The sequence below is a fragment of the Phaeodactylum tricornutum genome, chromosome 4, assembly GCF_000150955.2.
Source record: "Phaeodactylum tricornutum CCAP 1055/1 chromosome 4, whole genome shotgun sequence".
In the NCBI taxonomy this organism is placed as follows: domain Eukaryota; phylum Bacillariophyta; class Bacillariophyceae; order Surirellales; family Neidiaceae; genus Phaeodactylum; species Phaeodactylum tricornutum.
The window spans coordinates 759984-780394 of NC_011672.1; the positions used below are offsets into that span (position 1 = coordinate 759984).

Sequence of the window (20411 nt, forward strand, 5' to 3'; positions counted from 1 at the left end):
TGCTCTTTCACTTTCAACGACGACACGGCTTTCGCGGCATAAAAAGTTAACACGGCGATTTGCGGTTGTAAAATGGGTTATAAGCTGTAAGACTACCCATAAATTTGGTGTACGTGCGATTTACGAGTTCGGAAGTGCTAACATTACATGGGGGAACCGTTCGACCTATCTATTGCTTCCAAACAATTATTTTGAACTGTTTGCTACACTACAACTTTCTAGGGCGCTAGTTGTTGTGAACAGATAAACCACAAAGCGATATCGACTCGCTTTGTAGACCCTAAACTCCCATTTGTTCGATAAACTTGTCAAGCTCTTCGGAATGTCCGCCCCTAGCAGTGCCATCAGGAAAAGTGCAAGGACGGGCCAAATCAATGATTAGGACAATTCTCTCTTGCGAGCTATAGTTAAAGGCTCGATGAGTTTTGGAATCATCAAATATTAAGGGGCGCCCACGTCGGTGAGTTTCGACGCAGCCATCAACCCAGGCACCACAAAGATCTCCATCTGGGACGATCAGAGGAATGTGCACACGGTATACGTGATTCGCAAGGTCTTCCCAACCAGTGTGTGGTTCCAAGACTGATTCAGAATCGAGCCGGGAAAACAACGCCGTTCGTAAGGCATCGCCTAGATGTCTCCGAAGAAGTTCCACTGTCAATGGCACCAACGCACATGTCTGGTGAATCCATTGTCTAGCTTGCACATTGGTAGCAGGGAAGCAGTAACATAAGGGGAAAACATTCCAGGGCGCTAGAGGCGAATCATTCTTGGCTTGGTAATGCTGAGCTTCTGGCCACGCCGTCCAGTGTGCGATAGCTTTCGCTTCGATTTGTAGCACTTGTAGGGAATGCTCGCTTAGTAAGGGACCTAACAAATCAGCGGGGTATTCGCTTGCGGCGATATATGGTGGCGAAACCATACGAATTTCCCGAAAGGGCTCCGGAGGAACCATTTCGTCTGTTGTCGCTGGATGCATAGTTGCAATTTCCCATAAACAGCCTACCGTAGCTGGAACACCGGTTATTGGATGCAGTACGCTCATCTGATCGCGAGGGGGCAATACGCGATATATCAAAAGTGTCGCCATTTCAGCTTTGTTTGTAGTACGTTTGCACCATACAGATTGGCGAATAGGTAGATTGATTCGCCCCATTCCATGCAGATACCATGAGGGACAGGCATCAGTCACACGGAAGTCAATCAATACTCTAGGGGGCTCGCTGCGACACACTAACATGACTGTTCCGACAGCGTCTTCTTTGCGCTTCCGCCCTCTTCTCGCCATCCACGGTGACGCTCGATGATCACAACCCAAAAGCGACCTCAAAAAATGCACACAGCTAGAGGGCGTTGACAGGAATTGTGCACTGTTCGTAACATCGCGAATGTCAATCCAGTCCAGGCTCATTTGCGTCCGTTTGGATTCGACCGTCGATTCCGGTAGATGCAGTTCCGTGCGTTCCCAACTATTGTGAGGTTCCGGACAATCGCAATCGTGAGAGGCCACTATGCTTTCTCGTCCGCGGTAACAATTCAATCGAATCGTTACGTCAGCTGTAGGATCTTCCAATTCTTCTAGAATTCCTAGAACACTTGAGTGGGGGCGATGATACGGTTTGCGACAGGACAGCCACCCTGCATCTTTGCGGGCGACGTACCGGAGGCAGGGGGAAGCGGATTCGTCCTTGTCCAGAAAATCTTCCAATGCTTCCTCCAAAGCCCGGCAAGTTGTTGGACATTGCGAGACTGTATCGATGGCGGCATTCTCGTCAAACGTATCCGCAACGAGTTGGATCTTAGGAGTATGCTGTCCGAATGAACAAAGCGATACTGAGTACGGCATTGTAGCTTCTAATCAGACGCCAATCCGAAAGATGTCGAACGTAGACATACGAGAGTTAAACAGTTGATTCTGTTCAAAGTCAAAGTCTAGTGCCTCCAATATTCACGTTGCGTTCTAGCCGGAACCGGGCCGGGCGGCTGTATAGGCCTGTAAGGGCATGAAAATCCAATGGCTCGTTTTCCTCCTTTCTGTAGTTACGACAGCGTTCTCTGGTCGCACATGCGGCACCGAGTCAAGTTTCATGGCGTTTTGAAAAGGTCATAACTGTAAAGTCAAGTAGCATTTATGTCAATGGTACTCAGAGGTCATCTCTGTCTATCTCATCACGAGTCAGTACGACAACACACACCGTATCGTCTCGGAATCACTTTTTCGAATCATTTTATCGCAACCTATTGACTGTGAATGCAAATTATCCGCTACCGTGATCAAAACGTTTGGAACCATGAGCTCCCGACAAGGTTTCCATTACCCCCAGCCAATGAGCCAGAGGCGCATCTTGGGCTTGCAATCAAGTTTGAATCGCACCTCAGGTCGATCACTGAATTCTACCGGGAATTCCAGCGCGGCCCTTCGCAAAAGTAACAGCCGTCTTTCCATGAGCTCCAGCTCGGATACAACACCCGTTATACAAAACAACAACATTAGCAAACGTCGATTTATCCCGCCTAGTCGACGGGTCGACAACGGAGATGATGAAATCAGCATCGGTCCTCCACATTATCGGGGAGCTGCAGTTAAACGCAGTGAGGACACCAAAGCTAGAGGACACAATCATTCTCCCAAGACTGCATGTCTTAGACACACCCAGAAGCCCCTTACTCCTACTCGACCAAAACTATCACCCGCACGTTCTCGTAACCGGCTGACGGGAATGATGATCACGAGCGCCCGTCCGCCATCTTTGCGCCATTTGGATCAGGGTGAGTCGACGCGCTCTTTCTTGTCGGCTTCCAGCACCGGGGGAACCATCATGACTGGTGGTGGCTTGAGTAAGGCTGAGTCTAACCGCTCAATGGATTGTTCCAGAAAGTCTGGTGAGCGTTCGGAATGTCTGCGATCCATGTGGAGTAGGGCGGAATCGGCTAGGTCACTTTCGTCCTTTCATAATTCCGCCGCCGGGACTACTGCTCCTGACGACGGGAGTCTAATGGATCGAGCAGAATCCAACCGTTCATTTTGCTCATATTCTACCCAAGCGGAATTTGAGTTTTTTGCTGCCTTGCAAGCAGCAAATGCGAGCAGCGCAGGTGCTGAAACAAGTAATGTAGACCTCAGCAGCACTCCGAATCACCTACACAGTGATAGCAGTGCTCGTACACCCACACCTCCGGATTTGTTGCGTTTGACAACGCAGTCATCGGTAAGACGCTTGGTGAAAACCAAGATAAGCTCGGCACCACTTCGCAGCCGTCGTGTCCCATCTCTAAACTCCACAGATCGTCCCGACAACCCGGTAGCAATTCAATTGCGCCAGCAGATTAGTACTGGGACCGCAGTGAGTGGCAAAAGCGGTGGTGGCCATACTAATGCTTCGATCAGCAGCCAAAGCGGACTCGCTTGCTCCACAGTGGGCAGTGCGGTGTACCTTAGTGACGACGACGATTCTTCGCTCTGGGTAGACGAGGTTCCTACTGTTTTGACAGCCCGACGATCGACAGGATCCATCCATTCGCGATCCAGCCCTGGATGCTTGGATAATGGTAGCACACTCTTTCTGTGGCATCCCTTACCCGGACGAAGTTTTGAACCGTTTCGACGGGCCAGCATGTAGAAAATTCCGGATCGATGCTAGTACACAAACTCAAAACCATATCTTGAAGTCAGGAAGGAAGGCCGGTTTCTTTCTGTACAAGCAGACGCCTTTCATGTAGGAATCAATATTTGAGAGTTCCTTCAAGCAGGGGTTGGGGGGAGAACATAACGAGAGCACATGAGATGGAATATATGCATGGGTACCTCTATGAAAACAGTTCGTAGCACGCCGATAAAGCACCCGATACAAACACAATGTTGACGTGCCATCAAAATGCACCGGCTAGATGCTTTCTTCCCATTCGATAGCTTTCGTTTAGGTATAATGGTTAACAGTTAGTGCTGGCTGTCCTTGTTGAGATAAAAGTAGGCAGAGATTCCGCTTTACTTTTCCCAAAATTTAAAACCAAAGTAGTAGAAGGTGGCCAAGAAGGGCGCGACGAAGCCACCGCCCCAGAAAAACAAGTTGAAGTTACGTTTCTTAGCGGCAATCTCTTCCGCAGTGGGGGGCTTGCGTTCTTCCAGAGATAGCAGGGTAGTAGAACTGGATGAGGACAAAGCAACGGACGGACGTTGCAAATAATTGTCGATTCCGTAGGTAACCGCGTCGACTGTGCTGCCTGCCGCCACTGTTGACAAGTCCGACGGCACAACCACCACCAGAGGTGGAGGAGGCACATGGACGTAGAGGGCGGAGGGCGAGCGCTGCGGACGAGGTGGTGCAAAGGCTGCCGTATCTTTCACCGCCAGACTCGACCACAAAAGCAAAACGGCGCAACAATTCTGGAATGGAACCAACATGGTAACGGCAGGCGTAGCGGGAAAAAAAGGTAAATGGCGCAGACGGATGCTCACAAGTTAGTATTTCACGGTCACCTCGCAGTCAACACGAACGGGACAATGGCCGACACGGGGTGGGATGATAGAGGCTCTTATTCGAGGCGAAGTGAAAGCAAGCCAAGTCCTGCCGAGTTCAGGAAGAGGGAAGACAACTTGCAGACGAACAGAGACGAATCCGATCTCGCAGTGACGAAGGTGTCAGTTGCTTTCGTATCTCTTCCGTTCCCATTGGCTACCGAAAGATCTGGCACGAGTTGAACTGCGTCAGCAACTGTAAACCCGGAATTTTGATCCGGGACTCTTCGGATAGAGAAGTCACGATCATGACCGCATTGGTCGTCGCGTGACCCGCGAGATCGTGATTTGTGGCGACTCGTCCGAATCAAGGACGGCCACCGAGCTCACGAAAGAACAGTATTTTGACTCGCATCCGTTCAGGACTGACAGGTGAGGATGGGATAGGCGTGCTCTTTCGTGTCAAGAGCTCAATGGCAGGTCCGGTCATGTCAGGTCCGGTCAAGTCAGGTACTCTTCTCAATTAACAAGAGTCTGTTTCTACTGAAAGTCGCGTAGTCAACACAGTATGCCTTTGGTAGCCACAGCACAGACACGGTCTAGAAGATTGCTTGTGATCGCCTGCTCGCTACTGCTCTCCGATTCGTATGCGAGCCCCAACACAGCGACCGCTTTTGTGGTGCCACTTTCCTCTTTGTCAACATCCGGACGGTCGACAAGAAACCGTGACGGGAGCTGGACAGCCGGTGGCGTCGCACTTCACAATCTTGCCGCCAAAAAGAGCAACGGCGGTAAAAAGCAAAAGCCTCGTCGCTTTACCCAAATTGTACACGAGCAGGAAACAAGGAAAACCTCTTCGACGGTGTCGGCCGCATCTCCGCAGAGAAAGGACCGTATGTGGCGTTCCCACAAATCGATTGAAGAACTGGAAAAATCCATGACCAATCGGTGGGGAACAGACTTAGGCACATGGACGGCTAAAGATTTCGAGCTCGACGAAGACGACGTTTCTGATTACGGCAAAGACGGTACGGTTGTGGAAGAGACGTCGCGGTTCCGAGCGAGTCCAGTGAAAGATCCATGGGATCCAGTCAACGAAAACAAAAAGGTCTTTGAGGAAACGTCCCCATTCTCGCTACGTTTGGAAGAGGAGAACCTTGATAATCCTATGCTCCGAAGGGTCCAAAAGAATCAACAACGGCTGAAAAGACAAAGAGGCAACCAGAGGGACGAAGAGAGTCTGCCCTCTGATTCTACAAAACCCTCCAATGGTCGACTACTGCAGGTGGATCATTTAATCGCTTCGAAACCGGCAGGCGGGCGAGGAAGCTATCAAAAACAACACGAAAACGAAGGCAAATCATCGGGCTCTTCCTTCTTTTTTCGTAGCGACAGTATACCAGAGAAATCTAGCACGGAGAATTCGCCTACCGGCGAAGATGAGGTTAAACCAAATCGGGACCGCCGCCAGGCAACTCCTTCTGTTGCTATACTCGACCAAAATCGGAACCCAATTTTTCTGACGTTGACACAAGCAGAGAGGGCTTTTAAAGACCTCGTTGGAGATGTCGATGCCCAGCTGGACAAAGACTCGGATGCAATTTTTCAACCCTACGAAACTCGGCCATGGGATCATCTCGGTATAACATCGCCAATGTTGTTACGTAACCTTCAAAATATGGGCTGTGAGCGTTCCTTGTCGGTTCAAGACAAGGCTTGCCCAGATGTGCTGGAAGGCAAAGACGTCTTGGTAGGAACGTATACCGGAAGTGGAAAGACGTTGGCTTTTTTGGCGCCATTGGCGCAACGCATCTTAAACGATGATGGTCCGGACGGTAGTCTTCGGGTACTCGTTGTGGCACCAGGACGGGAATTGGCGAGTCAAATTATCAGTGTTGCTCGGAGTTTATTAGAGGGGACGAGTATCACGACGATGCTGGCTATTGGTGGTACCACGTTTGGGCGTAATTTGGAGCAGATTCGCAAGCGGAAACCATCTATTTTGATTGGGACGCCGGGACGGATCGCGGAACTGGTGGTTGGTCAACCCGGTGACCGTACCGGAAGGCTAAAGACGCAAAAGCTTCAAAGTTTAGTTTTAGATGAATTCGATGCTCTTTTGGAGTACAAGCCACACAGAGAGCCCACCAACGCTATTATCACGGAGCTGAGACGACGTAGAGGAGACTATTTACAATCTGTGTTGTGTTCAGCAACAGCATCGGACATGGTAGGCTCCCCAAAACTTCAAAATTACTTACGCATGGGTTTTGCACAAGCCATGGCAGACAATGATGACATTTTTGTGACTGCGCCAGGAGGAAAATCAAAAGACAACGTGACAAGAGTAAGTCGCACGGTCATTCACGGTGTGGTTCATGTACCACATCGTCGTTTCGCTTTAGAGACGTTGCGAAAAGTGCTCCATACAGATCCACTCCCAAGACAAATACTGATTTTTGTGGAGAACTCTCGCAAGGTCAAAATTGTCTGCGAGAAACTAGAAGGCATTGGGGTTATTGCTGCTCCCTTACACGGTGGAATGGGGAGTGAAAAGATGGACCGAGCTGAAGTCAGCAAAGCACTTCGGGAAGGATACGTTGGTATTGTGGTGGCAACGGAGCTGGCTGCCAGAGGTCTCGACGCGCCATTATTGACCCACGTTATCAACCTTGACTTGCCTACAGATGCTTCCCACTACGCACACCGGGCTGGGAGATGTGGTCGGGGAGGTAGACCCGGTGTTGTTATCAATGTGACAACCGATCCCAAGGAGCGAAGCGTCCCCCAACGGTTTGCGGACAAGCTTGGTGTGACGATGCATACCGTCGAGGTCCGCAATGGCAAGCTCAACGTTATAGACCCCACATCACAGGATATAGGTTGAAACAGCCAGCATGAGAGCAGTATTACCAAAATAAGCAAATATTATTCTATAAATTGTTGTCACATCGTTTTACCGATGCCCATGTGTACCGTCCTCCAGCAAGAATTCTTCGTCATCCCAAACCTCCTCGTCTTTCGCTTTCATTTCATGGTTGCGAAGAATGACAACATCATTCTTGTTATCAGATGCCTTATTGCTACTAATCCATCCAAAGATAGCATCACCAGTACCATTCTGCAGTTTCTCGGCTTCTCCACGAGTTCTCACTTTCACTGTGTCACCTTCCATAACCGCTCCTTCGAGAACAAGTCGGCTCAAAGGATTCAAAAGTGTTTTCGCCAACGTACGCTTGAGAGGTCGCGCCCCGTAGCGAACATCATATCCCATTTCTGCAATCACAGCAGTTGCAGTGCTACTGACGTCCAAAGACATATTTTGACCGTCCTCCAATCGCTTCTCAATCTCTTTAATGCCCATCTCGGCGATTGTGTCCATATTTTCTCGCTGGAGGCGATTGAATACGATTGTGTCGTCGATCCGGTTCAACAGCTCTGGGCTCAAAGACTGTCGCACAACTTCCATTATCGTATCATGCACATGGGGTTCCGAGCCTTTCAGCTGAGCCGGAAGCTCAGCTATAATTTGCGCACCCAAGCTGTAAATCAAACCGATGCAAGGCGTTGAGCAAAGCAAAAGCTTTACAATTTTTCAAAGATTTCTGACGTACTTAGAGGTCATGATGACAATGACGTTGCGGAAGTCAACCTTACGACCGTGCGAATCTGTCAAATGCCCTTCATCAAAGAGTTGTAAAAGCAAGTTCCAGACTTCGCGATGCCCTTTTTCAAACTCGTCGAGAAGGAGCACTTGATAGGGGCGGCGCCGAACACTTTCAGTCAAAACTCCCCCTTCCTCGTAGCCCACATACCTAAAATTTACAAAGTTTGTTGTGAGAAGAATCCACACCCTCGCAAGACTTGCAACAAAGAAGGACGAACCCAGGCGGGGCGCCGATGAGACGCGAAACTGTGTGCTTCTCGCCATACTCGCTCATATCGATTCGAGTCATCGCATCTTGATCATCAAAGAGAAAATGGGCTAAAGCCTTAGCAGTCTCCGTCTTTCCGACACCTGTGGGACTGTTGAAAGCCGCATACGATAAAAAAGGGATAAGTGAAGACATATGCGACGGCCCAACACATTCATAGCGGACGTACCCCAAAAACAAGAAATTTCCAAGAGTCCGATCTTGGGCTTGCAATCTCGTACGAGCCAAACGAACGCAATCACCGACAGCCTCTAAAGCGTGGTCCTGCCCAACCACTCGCTCCCGAAGTTTGTCTTCTATATGCAACAGTTTCTGGGACTCATTACCAGCGATTCGAGACACAGGAATACCTGTGTGCCGAGCAATGATCGTAGCGATGGCTTCAGCCGTGACAGAATCAGCGAGCATCTTCGTTTTTTTGTGCTCGTCAACTGTCGATTCGAGAGCCTCGAACTCGTGTTCTAAGTTGGGAATAGTGGCGTGCATTAGTTCTCCGGCCTTGGCATAGTCTCCTTGGCGTCTGGCGGCTTCCATGTCAGCCCGTGCTTTCTCTAAATCTCCCTTGACCGTCTGCACTCGGTTCAGCTCGTTCTTTTCGGCCATCCACAATTCAGTCAAGCGTCCAACCTCTGTTTTGAGCTCGCTTACTTCTCGTTCTACTTGTTTGCGGCGTGTTGCCACCTTATCATCGGAGTCGTCCTCATTTTCCAAGGCACTGCGTTCAATTTGTCTCGTCAATAAATCCCGCTCTACCTTCCATATTATCTCTGGCTTGCTCTCTTGCTCGAGTCGTAAACGGGAACAAGCTTCGTCTACCAAATCGATCGACTTGTCGGGTTGTTTCCTGTCCGCGATATATCGATCTGATAAGGTAGCAGCAGCCACAAGGGCTTCGTCCTTGATACGAATACCGTGATGCAATTCGTACGCTGTTTTGAGACCCCTTAGAATGCTCAAGCTGTCTTCGACCGACGGCTCTGCAACATATACGGACTGGAAACGGCGCGCCAACGCTGCGTCTTTCTCCAAGATTCGAAATTCGTTTAATGTCGTTGCTCCGACCAGTTGCAAGTCCCCTCGAGCTAGGGCTGGCTTTAGCATGTTACTCATATCCATGCCACCTTCAGCCTTGCCCGCACCCACTATCGTATGTATTTCGTCGATGAACAGAATGACTTTGCCTTCCGCCTGCTCAACATCTTTTACAACGCCCTTCAGTCGCTCTTCGAACTGTCCCCGCATCATGGCACCAGCTGTTAAAGCCGCGATGTCTAACGATAATACTCTCTTGTCCTTCATTGATTCCGGTACTTCACCTGAATGAATCCGTTGTGCTAGTCCTTCTGCAATGGCAGTCTTACCCACACCGGCCTCACCTATTAGCACGGGATTGTTTTTGGTTCGCCTAGCGAGAATCTGTAGACATCGACGAATTTCTTCGTGACGACCAATTATAGGATCGAGCTTATTGTCGGCGGCCTGATTCGTCAAGTCAACCGTAAACTGCTCAAGATACTGACCAGGCTTGGGTGGACCTGCGTTCGTCATCCAAGGTGGAAGTTGCATGCCGCCGCCACCTTGTGGAGGTTGCGTGGAAAAACGGCGTCGATCCGGTGTGCTAGGAATGGGTGGGCACTGCAAGGCAATGACCCATGGACGTAGGCCTGCCGACCCCTGGGTAGCACACTTCACGCTGGCAGGCCGCCCGCAGCTGCTGTTGGACGAGTGGATAGTCACCGAATCGATCGTATTGCTCAAGGTCGAAAAAGCTGTACGAACGTTCCAAAACGGAGCAACTTTGATGACATTTCTAGGAAGTAGTCGTGATGCACTCCCCCCGCGCAACATGGTAGATATTTCCTTTTTTCAAATCAAGCAGAACTCGCAAATTTATGGTTCTTTCAATGGTCGATTACGACCTTCACGGGTCAATCCGAACAGTCGTTTCACGTAAGAAACCCTTCCGCGTTGACCGACTAGTCGCCTAGAATTTTTGGAGGAGAGAAGATCGGGGCGGAAAACCTAACCGCAAGGTTCGCACTTTTTGTAAAAACAAGAAAAATGAAGTGGTGTTCGTTGAAATCTTCATCGTTGACTGTGAACGCGAACGAACACAATAGGAGAAAATCACAGAACGTACAAGAAACAGTGAGGAATTATAGTTTTGACACGTGGAGGTAAATGGAAAACCTACCTAGCTAGGGTTTGAAAAGGATTCGGACTTGGTCTGTCATGCTCACAGTCAGATTTGATTCAGCTTGTATTTTGCCGGAAGACGTACATTCGAACCGAAACGGTGCAGATGCCTGCATCACTTTTTGGCATTCGCGTTCCGGCACTTTTGACACTATCCCAAGCCGAGCGTGTCGTTCCCTATTTCACACGTCGATTCTCAAAGATACGTCGAGCTCGAGTGGTTTCTTCCTCTTCAAGCACTTCGGCTCTTCTCGTCACACAACGAGCTCCAGAGCCAGCCAAAAAAAGAATCTTTTTCCTTTTTCAGATCAGCTTTAACACCATCACGATGCCGACCGTAGGAGAAAAGCAATGTGAAGTTGTCCTAGTAGGCTGTGGAGCTCCCAATCGAGGCATGGGATGGTGAGCAGCTCGTGGCTCTGTTTCGTGTGACCAGCATGACTCTACAGTTGGATGCTGCAGTGTTTGTCTCGTACTCTCCGTTCACGGTCTTGGCGATTTGCCCTCTTTAGTACTTAAAGATCTATCTCACATCGATGGGTGTCAAAGTTTTAGTGGCTGTCTTCATGTCCGTTGTTTCAGTTCTTTCTCAACACGATCTTGCCCCTTAGGTACCACGCAGAACAAATGCTGCGTGGCGATATTCCGTCCGCCAAGCTCAGCTACATTGTGGAACCTTGGTTTTTGGGAGGAGGTAAGCTAGCTTACAGTTAGTATTTTTCCGCGAGATCTGCTGCAACGTGTTATCAACCGACCGCACATTCTGCTGCAATTTGGTTTGTGACGGGTTCGCATTCATATTTTCCTTTTCACAACACCTCACACCTCTTTTTGTCGTCTCCTTCCAACACCGAAATTTTGCTTTGTCTTGCCAGGTGCCAGTGGACCGGGTGGCAAAGAGTTTGGCGAATTTAAGGCCAAGGCAGAGTCCGAACATGGTGTACAGTTTTTTACAAGCGTCAGCGATCTGCCACCTGTGCAAGAAGGAAGAAATAGACTGGCCTTAATTTCCGGACGCACGGCCGATAATCCTCGTTTGCTTACCGATTCTATTGCGGTACGCTTGGATCAGCATCAAATCGGTATCTTTCGGTGGAACATTTGGTCTTTTCTCATACGTTCTTCGTTACTCTTCACAGGCAAACTGTGCGACCATATATCTGGAAAAACCCGGAGCTCCAACTGTGAAAGAGCTTGCCGAAATGCGCGACGAAGCCAACACAGCCAACGTGAAGGTGCTGATGGGATACAACAAGAATGTATGCAAATTTGTTAGCAAAGCTCGTCAATACCAAGCCGAACACGGCGGACACATTACGTTCGTCTCGAACAATACGTACGAGAATAATGCCGACTCGCTTGGTGAATGCTTCGAGCGTAACGCAGAAGGGATGTTGAAGAACATGGCGATCCACGAACTCGCTTTGCTTGTCAGCTTTTACGACGTTTCGGTCGAGAATATCGCAAGTTGCCAGGCCGACAAGGAATTCTCGTCGTGTCAGACGCTTCAAGGGCCTTCGGGAAACGACTTCACTGACTTCGATAAGATTAAATTCACCATCAAGACTAAAACTGGCAAAGAGGTGTCTGTTCAGGCAGATCGCTGTGGTGGAGACATTAGCTACGCGAAGGTGGAGCAGGATGGCAAGGAAGTCTTTCGGCATTCGATGCCTGATGAAGATGATGAGGAAATGGTCGAAAAATTGAAGACGCAGTACCCGGGAGCGATGCCTTACTTTTTTAGTCAAGACCCGGACTACATCACCGTGAAAGAGCGCGTTTCCAGCTACTGTGCGAATGGTAAAGAGGCCGAAGGTGTTGCTACCATCGATGTTGCTGTGGAAACACTTCGGGTTGCCGAGTATCTCAAGACGGAGCTCGAGCGGCAGCTCAAATAGGAGCACCCTTCACTGTCGGTCTCACTCTCTTATGTTTTACGGTCAAACGAGAGAGTTCGGCTCTTATTTTAGCTTCGTATTGGTACAGCTCCAGCAAAGGATCATTACTGTTCTCTGAGTCACCCTTGCAGATTCGCTTACAGGTAGTCTAATTCATATATGGCTCAAATTACGTTTACCTACTATATGTCCTGTAAATCTTGAAAGGCGAAACGACTAAGAAAGCAATCTGCTGTCTAATTGAAAGATGAATCACTATGATGGGTAGTTGACAGTGAAAAGGGAAAATTTCTGGGAAGATCCCGCCGTTGTACCATCTGACGGCAAACGTGGTGCACAGAGTTCGTGGTTGTTACAGATAATGCATATCGGTTTTGTGTTTTGCTAGATTTGTCCAACTTACAGTTAGATTCATTTATATACGAAATATTTTTAGCAATACTAGATCTTTTTCCATGACGTATTTGCAAGCAATTCGACCGTTTTTTATAGGGTCACATTTTCGCTAATGTGTTTGGTAAATGCCATTCGATTATAGACAAAATCAAGGAAGGCGCCGTTCTGATAGGAATTGGACGAAGTTGATCTGATACATGACGGCGACTGAGCTGCATGAAGCATCCTTAGAGACAAGGCCTCAAATTATGGCAGAAATAGCGCAACCTCCTAAATCACCGTTTAACCTACTTGATGCCATAAGACGGTCATCAGGAAAAATCAGAATGGAAGTTCGAAAACGAATCCCATTGGACGCTCGTGGAGTTTTTCCCGACAATGATTTGAGCAATGAAGGGAAGGGTAAAGCTGCCGGTCTCATGTTCACTTCGCTTACAGAATCGATTTCGGCTTCTTCCGAGGAAATGGTCGACGCGATGGCTAAAACTTTCTCGCTTTTTCGAGCTTCACACGATCTCAGCTCACTTTCCAGAAGCTCATCTAGTGATGAGGACGAAAGTGTCAACGTGTGGGAGTCTTCTAGTGGCTTCCGTCTGTTCAATTCCGACGGCAAGTATGGGCCACTGACGGACCCTGCGGGAAAAGCACCCAAAATTCCCGACCCACAGGTATCACAAGACAGGACACCTTCCATATCCCCTACAGCGACAAATCTATCACCATCCTCAGATGATACCAACTTTTGGGATAAAAATGGGACTGGCTGTTCGCGAGAGTTTTCTTTATTGGATACCATTGGCTCGCGCGACGAGGAAAGAGACACATCTGACACGGACGGGACACTAGATGAGGATGAAACAGATGAGGACAGTATCAGAAGCCAGACCAGCTGGTTCGAAGAGTGGAATGTGGAAGATGGACTGGATGTTATTGGGCAAGCCATATATCAACTAGCTTCATGCAATTATAAAGATGCTGTGAATTTCGAAGAAGATGTTTCTGTTGCGAGTTCAATATTTTCAAACTCCGATGATCAGATCTCTTTATTTGCGAAATTTGGCAAATAACAGCTGACAAATCGTATGCTGTAATTTTGACGCCGGAGGTGCGGCTGGTCGAAAAACCCAGGAATAACCCTAACTGTAAATCGTCTAGTTTCGCCTTAGTTTTACTATGTGTGACTCCATGTCTATTCCTGAACGAGAGCCAAAATTGCCTTACAGTCAATACTGCTGCAGCTTAAAATGCTCTAAAGGGAAGGAGATCCCGTTACGTGCTGTCTTTATCCCAATCGATGACCGAAAATCGGAAACACCTTGCTGTGTTCGAAAATGATGCAGCCTACCCACCACAGAACTTTTGAGCAATTGGCAATTGTCCATGGGTCAATGCTTGCTCTCTGGAAAGTTACGGTTCTGACTATTGGAGTAGAGCAATGTCTAATGGAAGAACAATTCTTCTTGGTACGCTTGAAAAAAGGTGCTGAACTCATGGATAAGTTACTCAATCTCTTTGTCTGATAAATTCCGCTGCCTTGGGGTCGACACCTCCTAGTTTTTAGTATTTTTGGCTGCAGCAAGCAGAATTTCAGATGATAGCTGCAGAGTCCTCATTGTCACATCCTACCACAAGAGTGCTTGCAATGCCATCAGTTGCACTAACGAGCAGATTTCCGATGCTTTCCATAAAGCAGAAAATACGCATTCTCATCCTACTAGAATTCTTGTACCATAATGTCCTTGTCTTGGAAAATATTTGCTGGATAGCATTTATAGGGACACTCTTTTGATGCTGCTGTTGCTGCACTGCACACGAAAGTGTCACATTCACTGCTGGAATAGGGATGGATTGCACGAATTACCCATCCTTGCAAGTACATTTAGTAAAATACCGAAATTATTTTTGTCCGTGTCGCAAAGTACATCTAGCCTACGCACGAGAGCTACAGCTACACAGTTTTCTTACTGTTAGTTTTCACTTTTTTGTGCCCTCTTTTCGTCTACAACAAATCCTGCCCTCCGAAGAGGACAAGCGCCGGTGCCCAGATACTCTAGTAGAGATAGGTAATACTGTTAGATATATATTCATTTTGTAGTACGTCCGACAACTTAGGAAATGTTACGCACTTTGCGCATCACGTATTCGACTTTGACCGTAAATATACATAAAAACAGAAATTCACCGTCAGTCAGCAGACCTGCAGCCCGGGATGCTGTTGACTATTCCTCGAGTAGCGGTGTTGACAGTGAGAACGAGGTGTCATCTTGCACTCTTTCAATTTGCCCAAGACTTGACGCAATAGGCAAACCTCCCCTGTTCATTGGTAATTGTTCTCTTCGTATATTTTTTGTCAGCTTCATACGGGGACCTCTTATCTGTCAAAGCCGGAGAAGCGATTTCAACTACAATATTCCTGCTTCGCTGCTATCTATCAACGTTAAATTCTGCGATCAGTAGTGATTTCATCTTCCTGGGCTTTTCACAAGGATGGAAACTGAATCACCCATTTCTCTTCAGCAGCATCCTCGCGTCTTACAAAATGAACGCCAGGTCGTCCGTAAAGCAGGTCGACAAGCCATTCGTCAGTTTCTGGAATCACACACTTGTTTTTCTGTTTTGAGGGCCAGTGGAAAAGTAGTCGTCTTCGACACAAGAATTCCAATTCAGCTGGCCTTTTATGCTCTTGTCGAGCATGGTACGTAAATTTACGCGCGGAAATCCATTTAAATCGAATGGAAACATTCTCAGTCAGTCGGTCCTGTAGACTGTAACCTCTGGTGGGCTTTACTCGTATCCAACCTTCGTACTCTTCGTATATTTCAGATATGCAGTGTGCGCCCTTGTGGGATCCAACACAATGCCAATTTGTTGGACTATTGACGGTAACAGACTTTGTCGATATTCTTCGGCACTATCGATCCTCGGGGATGGACGTCGCCGACCTTGCGGTTCACAGTATCAAAGATATACTCGTCTACGCAACCAAACAAGACGCAGTGCGGGCTCGCGGATTCCGCTGTGCTGATAGTAACTGTACACTCAAGCAAGCTTGTCAGCTCATGTTGACCAACGGACAGGATTATTTGCCCATTGTGTTTGCGGATGACATGCGTGTGTTAAGTTGCATGACCTACACAAACATTTTGGAGCATTTGGTCACACATTTTCGAGAACAGCGTCGGCTCTTTGATGATTCCATCGTAGATCTAAAGATTGGGACGTATGGAGACTCCCTTGTATCGGTTACTCCGAATCAGACTTTGTCGGATGCTTTGGGATTGATGAAAAAGCATAAGTTGTCCGCATTACCAGTTGTTGACGCTGGCACTCACAAAATTGTCGGTGTCTACAGTCGCTCAGATATTACGTTTTTGACAAAGGCTATCGATGCAGAAGATGCTGTTCGAAATCTGGACATGCCCTTAGCAGATATCCTGTCGCAAACCCGACAAGATGTGACTACTCCTGATGCGCTACGAACTTGCAGCCCTTCGCATACTTTACAGGCGATTTTTGAATCATTTGCACAATTGCGCTTTCATCGGCTCTATGTGGTTGATACCGAAGAGCGCTTGGTTGGGATTGTCAGTGCTAGAGATCTAGTAGCGTACTTCTTGCATGATGAAGATCAGGCATGATACGCTTCTTTTCGAGAGCAACTAAACTGTAGGCTGCGATGATCTAATATTAAGAGCTAGGAAACATGAAAAGGTATTGCCCCGCAACCTTCCGTACAACAATGTAGCGTACTAACAGCAAAAAATGCCGCCCAAGCGCAAAAGAAGCAATATGCGTGTTGTGCCTAGGAAAATTGAGCGTCAATATCTGCTACTTTCATCCTGACGATGGTGGGTATGAAACTCTGACGGCGGAATTGGAATATCGGGAATCACCTGCGCCAAGAAGAAATCTAAGACTAATACGTAAAAGAGACGATGAGCATATGTGTTGAAGTCATAAAGTACAGCGCTTGCCAAGCCAGCTATCTAGTTTAACCCTTTTTTGTGGCGGCAGTGGAGCAAACGTCAAATCAGTGGTATAATCAACGAAAAGTCAACCGTAACAAAAAATTGTTTTCTTAGCCCACATCAATTGATTTAAGAAAAACACCATAGTTGTGTGCTGCCTGCTCAGAGCAGCGTACCCCGCTTGGACTGCGTGTTGCCTATCTGGAGAGGCAACGGTTTCCCCGGCTTCATGCGCCTGAGCTGCCGACTGTTCCAATTGCATCGACGCAGCTCGAAGCTGTCCACACATGAGATTAGCAGCTGCTCCTTTAATGACATGAGCAGCCCGCATTATTAGTTGAAAAGGATTTTGTTGCGGATTCTGAAGCATTCACTCAATGTGAGACACACGCAATTAGTGTTTGTTTGGAAAAAAAAACAGAGAGTGTTGCGCACTCGTGTTCTACGAAAATCCAAACACAATGTGTCCGCTCTCAGCATGTGCATAAATAGCACAAGTCCTTTTCGAAAAGGCAACCACTAACATCTAGAAGCAAAAATTGCTTGTTTGGCCTCACATACCTGAATGATGCCAGCAATGTTGGCAAGCTGGGTATCTGTTTCTGAACGGAGATCTTCTAACAGCTCTCTCAAGAACTCTTCATCGTCACCGCACTGTTGCATCGCCTCCTCCCAATTGATCACATCGGGTGGATTCATGCTTAGGCTCAAAGAATAAAGGAGTTCCTTTCCGAGCTCCCACGATGACCCGTGGTCAATCGCCGCTTAGAAAAAGATATCAAGAATTCGAAACTGATTCAGTAGATAATCTGGTCAACTTGCAGACAAATTGGTTGTGCAATCAGTAATGAGTGAGCGTCAACTGACAGGCAAGTAACACGGGCATGGAAATCACTGTTGTAGAAGGCGCGTATCGAAACGTTTCTGACAGAGAGATGTAGGCGTTTTTTGCTGGCTCGATGTGTCTCGCCACTTTCGACCGTCGTGCTCGTTCCAGCCAACGAGGACTGACTGTGATTCGATCGACTTCGAGGATAGTGGGGAGTATAGGCGTAGGATAGGTCGACGCTTAATAGAAGACGTTTCAAGGACGAAAGAAAAAGTTAATAGTATAGGCGAATTAAAGTCGAAATCGTTTTTTTCCTATACCCATTCCTAGTATATATTAAGAAAACAATGTCTCAATGTTTTTTTGGATGCGGAGATTTACACCTGTAAAGACCTCGAGTATCCTTAATGTAACCGTAGAAAATGGTTTCGTTTCGTTTCGAGGAAATTCACTAACTGTTGGGAAACGGTGAAAAACTCCCAAAAGGGGATAGAACGTGTTAAGTCTAAGTAGCATCATTTGGTGCTCGTATAATAAATAATAATGTAAGTATTCAAACTATTTAAATTAAACGCTAAAAAAGGTATGAGTCAACTCCAGCTAACCCCATCACGTCCAGAGCCTGTGGAGGACCTGGTCACAGACAGCAATCATGTCAAAAAAGGAAGATATTTGAATCAAAGAGAGTAGGCAATGCAATATGCTCAGAACGAAGCAACATTTTAGCTTTCAATAAATCTACATCCTTTTCTACAACATTATTTTAAATGCCGGTGCCCAAAACTCAAAACGTTTTAGGCCTTTGCGTTTGTATCCATCTCCAATTACGGAGCAAAGCAGATGCTGCCGTCAACAATGTTGTCATCTCTGCCGTCCCTAGTACGATGCATGGGATATCATCAAAATTATTCTCGGCTTTTTGCGACGACTTTTGGCGCAATCCTTACAAACTGCCATGATGGCGCAGGTGCAATGACAAGCGGTTCGTTCTGTCTATCCCCTTTCGGGAGTTTTCACCTTTTCCTTTCTCAGTTAATGAATTTCCTCTTTCGTTTCCGATTCTAATCTCGAAATTTTCAAGATAAATTTAAGTCGATACTTGGATTCCGTATTCTATGACGGTTGACGTCAGACTTTGATTTTCTTGCTATTGTTTGCACCACAAATTTGTGGCTCCGGGCAAAACCCCAAAATGAAGGTTTCGCACTCACAGTCAACTGTTTCGAGTACAACGCAGCACCAAGGAAAAACGGACGTACACAAGTGACCGTGTACTGTACGAACTTTACTCCATTCCACTTTCGCGAATCTTCTGCTTTTTTGTCTTCTTGGGCCAAACTCTTTTGCTTCTATCATGCCAACCTACAAATTGCACGCCCCCGAAGCATCGTTCCGTGCTTTCAGCACGCTCATTGCCGCCGAATACAACGGGGTCAAGATCGATGTCTCCACGGACCTCGGTGCCGCTTCCAAGTCCCCGGTCGGCAAGTTGCCCTTGCTTGAGCTTCCTGATGGTTCCACTATTTTTAGCAGCCATTCGATGGCCCGCTTTGTCGCGGGAATCCGACGTGATAGCGGATTGACCGGGAACACTTTGAACGAACAAGCTGCGATCGATGCATGGATGGACTGGGCGGGCCAAGATTTGGAATTGCCTGCTTGTGTTTGGTTCTACCCAGTAGCGGGCTACATGCCGTTCAATCAGTCTGCGTACGTATGGATACAAAAGATTCATTAGAAACCTTTTGCGTCTCAATTCGCTTCTCCAATACTCACTTATCCCACTCATTTGAATTATTTCAGTTACGAAAAGGCCAAGGCTGATCTGGGCAATGCGCTTGCTGTGCTTGACCAGCACTTGTTGGATAAGACTTATTTGGTGAATCATCAAATAACCCTTGCCGATATTGTTGTCGCGTCGACCCTGCTTTATCCATTCAAGCTCGTTGCTGATAAAGGCTACCTTAAGCCTTACGGAAACGTTGTTCGCTGGTTCCAAACCTGTGTCAATCAGCCCGAGTTCCAGCAGGTTGTTGGGCAAGTTGCTATGTGCAAAAAGGAGTTGGCCGCTGCCGGGCAAGAAACGAAGAAGACCAGTGGTGGCAGTAGCAAGAAATCCGAAAAGAAGCCGAAGGAAGATGTTGCTGCGTTGGCACCGGCGCCGGCGCCAAAGACCGAACATCCCTATAAGATCATGGATAAGGAAGCTCCTTCGGGTTTCTCTATGGATGCCTGGAAGAAGACTTATTCCAACGCCAGCAGCTACGACGCGGCCATGCAAACCTTCTGGGAGACGTTTGATGCCGAAGGCTGGGCGCTCTGGTTGCAGGTGTACAACTACAACGAAGACAACAAGCGGATTTTCATGAGCGCGAACGCCGTTGGTGGCTTCCAGCAGCGAACCGATGAGATCCGTAAGTGGGCATTCGGCGTTATGGATGTTCTTGGTACTGAGGAAACTGTTTTGGAGATTAAGGGTATTTGGCTGTTGCGAGGCGACACGGTCGAACACATGGTTTCTGCGAATGACGACGCCAACTGGTACACCTGGACGAAGCTCGCTGGAAAAGGATTGCCGCCCACTGACGAAGTCAAAACCCAGGTTGCTGCCTACTGGTGCTCCGAAGATGAGCTCGAGGGCAAGCCTATCCAGGACAGCAAGGTTTTTAAGTAGGAATTTCCATATATATGACCCTAATTGTCACTAGTGAGTTGGACTTATCGACAAATCTG

At 47.7% G+C, this 20411-nt stretch overlaps 10 protein-coding genes across 10 annotated transcripts; 6 read left to right on the forward strand and 4 right to left on the reverse strand.

The window, feature by feature from the left end:
- Positions 1-145: 145 nt before the first annotated feature.
- Positions 146-1978, reverse strand: PHATRDRAFT_44505 (predicted protein). The gene has a single exon (XM_002178535.1). The coding sequence runs from the start codon at positions 1844-1846 to the stop codon at positions 281-283; it is 1566 nt and encodes a 521-aa protein (XP_002178571.1). The 5' UTR covers positions 1847-1978; the 3' UTR covers positions 146-280.
- Positions 1979-2291: 313 nt separating this feature from the next.
- PHATRDRAFT_44506 (predicted protein) lies at positions 2292-3620 on the forward strand (the record flags this gene model as incomplete). Its single annotated transcript, XM_002178261.1, has 1 exon — positions 2292-3620. The coding sequence occupies one exon, from the start codon at positions 2292-2294 to the stop codon at positions 3618-3620; it is 1329 nt and encodes a 442-aa protein (XP_002178297.1).
- A 278-nt stretch (positions 3621-3898) lies between these two features.
- On the reverse strand, positions 3899-4489 carry PHATRDRAFT_44507 (predicted protein). The gene has a single exon (XM_002178536.1). It carries the CDS (start codon positions 4400-4402, stop codon positions 3986-3988), a length of 417 nt encoding a protein of 138 aa, XP_002178572.1. The 5' UTR covers positions 4403-4489; the 3' UTR covers positions 3899-3985.
- A 1621-nt stretch (positions 4490-6110) lies between these two features.
- Positions 6111-6569, forward strand: PHATRDRAFT_10722 (predicted protein; the record flags this gene model as incomplete). Its single annotated transcript, XM_002178262.1, has 1 exon — positions 6111-6569. A coding segment is annotated over one exon (459 nt), but the record flags the coding sequence as incomplete, so codon positions are not given.
- Positions 6570-7357: 788 nt separating this feature from the next.
- Positions 7358-9939, reverse strand: PHATRDRAFT_26173 (predicted protein; the record flags this gene model as incomplete). Its single annotated transcript, XM_002178537.1, has 4 exons — positions 7358-7998; positions 8071-8271; positions 8342-8482; positions 8561-9939. 4 exons carry the CDS (start codon positions 9937-9939, stop codon positions 7413-7415), a joined length of 2307 nt encoding a protein of 768 aa, XP_002178573.1. The 3' UTR covers positions 7358-7412.
- Positions 9940-10693: 754 nt separating this feature from the next.
- On the forward strand, positions 10694-12669 carry PHATRDRAFT_44510 (predicted protein; the record flags this gene model as incomplete). The annotated part of the gene is made up of 4 exons (XM_002178263.1): positions 10694-10989; positions 11199-11281; positions 11463-11644; positions 11727-12669. The coding sequence occupies 4 exons, from the start codon at positions 10694-10696 to the stop codon at positions 12483-12485; spliced, it is 1320 nt and encodes a 439-aa protein (XP_002178299.1). The 3' UTR covers positions 12486-12669.
- Positions 12670-12975: 306 nt separating this feature from the next.
- On the forward strand, positions 12976-13948 carry PHATRDRAFT_44511 (predicted protein; the record flags this gene model as incomplete). The annotated part of the gene is made up of 1 exon (XM_002178264.1): positions 12976-13948. The coding sequence occupies exon 1, from the start codon at positions 13079-13081 to the stop codon at positions 13946-13948; it is 870 nt and encodes a 289-aa protein (XP_002178300.1). The 5' UTR covers positions 12976-13078.
- Positions 13949-15143: 1195 nt separating this feature from the next.
- On the forward strand, positions 15144-16519 carry PHATRDRAFT_44512 (predicted protein; the record flags this gene model as incomplete). The annotated part of the gene is made up of 2 exons (XM_002178265.1): positions 15144-15576; positions 15705-16519. The coding sequence occupies exons 1-2, from the start codon at positions 15369-15371 to the stop codon at positions 16517-16519; spliced, it is 1023 nt and encodes a 340-aa protein (XP_002178301.1). The 5' UTR covers positions 15144-15368.
- A 415-nt stretch (positions 16520-16934) lies between these two features.
- PHATRDRAFT_33969 (predicted protein) lies at positions 16935-17548 on the reverse strand (the record flags this gene model as incomplete). The annotated part of the gene is made up of 2 exons (XM_002178538.1): positions 16935-17126; positions 17411-17548. 2 exons carry the CDS (start codon positions 17546-17548, stop codon positions 16935-16937), a joined length of 330 nt encoding a protein of 109 aa, XP_002178574.1.
- Positions 17549-18951: 1403 nt separating this feature from the next.
- Positions 18952-20404, forward strand: PHATRDRAFT_26176 (predicted protein). Its single transcript, XM_002178266.1, has 2 exons — positions 18952-19388; positions 19482-20404. Exons 1-2 carry the CDS (start codon positions 19033-19035, stop codon positions 20350-20352), a joined length of 1227 nt encoding a protein of 408 aa, XP_002178302.1. The 5' UTR covers positions 18952-19032; the 3' UTR covers positions 20353-20404.
- Positions 20405-20411: the final 7 nt, after the last annotated feature.

What these genes read in the sequence shown, in the direction of transcription:
- PHATRDRAFT_44505 (XM_002178535.1), bottom strand. Translation starts at nt 1,846, where the DNA reads ATGCCGTACTCAGTATCGCTTTGTTCATTCGGACAGCATACTCCTAAG.
- PHATRDRAFT_44507 (XM_002178536.1), bottom strand. Translation starts at nt 4,402, where the DNA reads ATGTTGGTTCCATTCCAGAATTGTTGCGCCGTTTTGCTTTTGTGGTCG.
- PHATRDRAFT_26176 (XM_002178266.1), top strand. Translation starts at nt 19,033, where the DNA reads ATGCCAACCTACAAATTGCACGCCCCCGAAGCATCGTTCCGTGCTTTC. An exon ending in ATGCCGTTCAATCAGTCTGC is followed by an intron (nt 19,389 to 19,481) that starts GTACGTATGGAT and finishes GAATTATTTCAG; the next exon opens with TTACGAAAAGGCCAAGGCTG.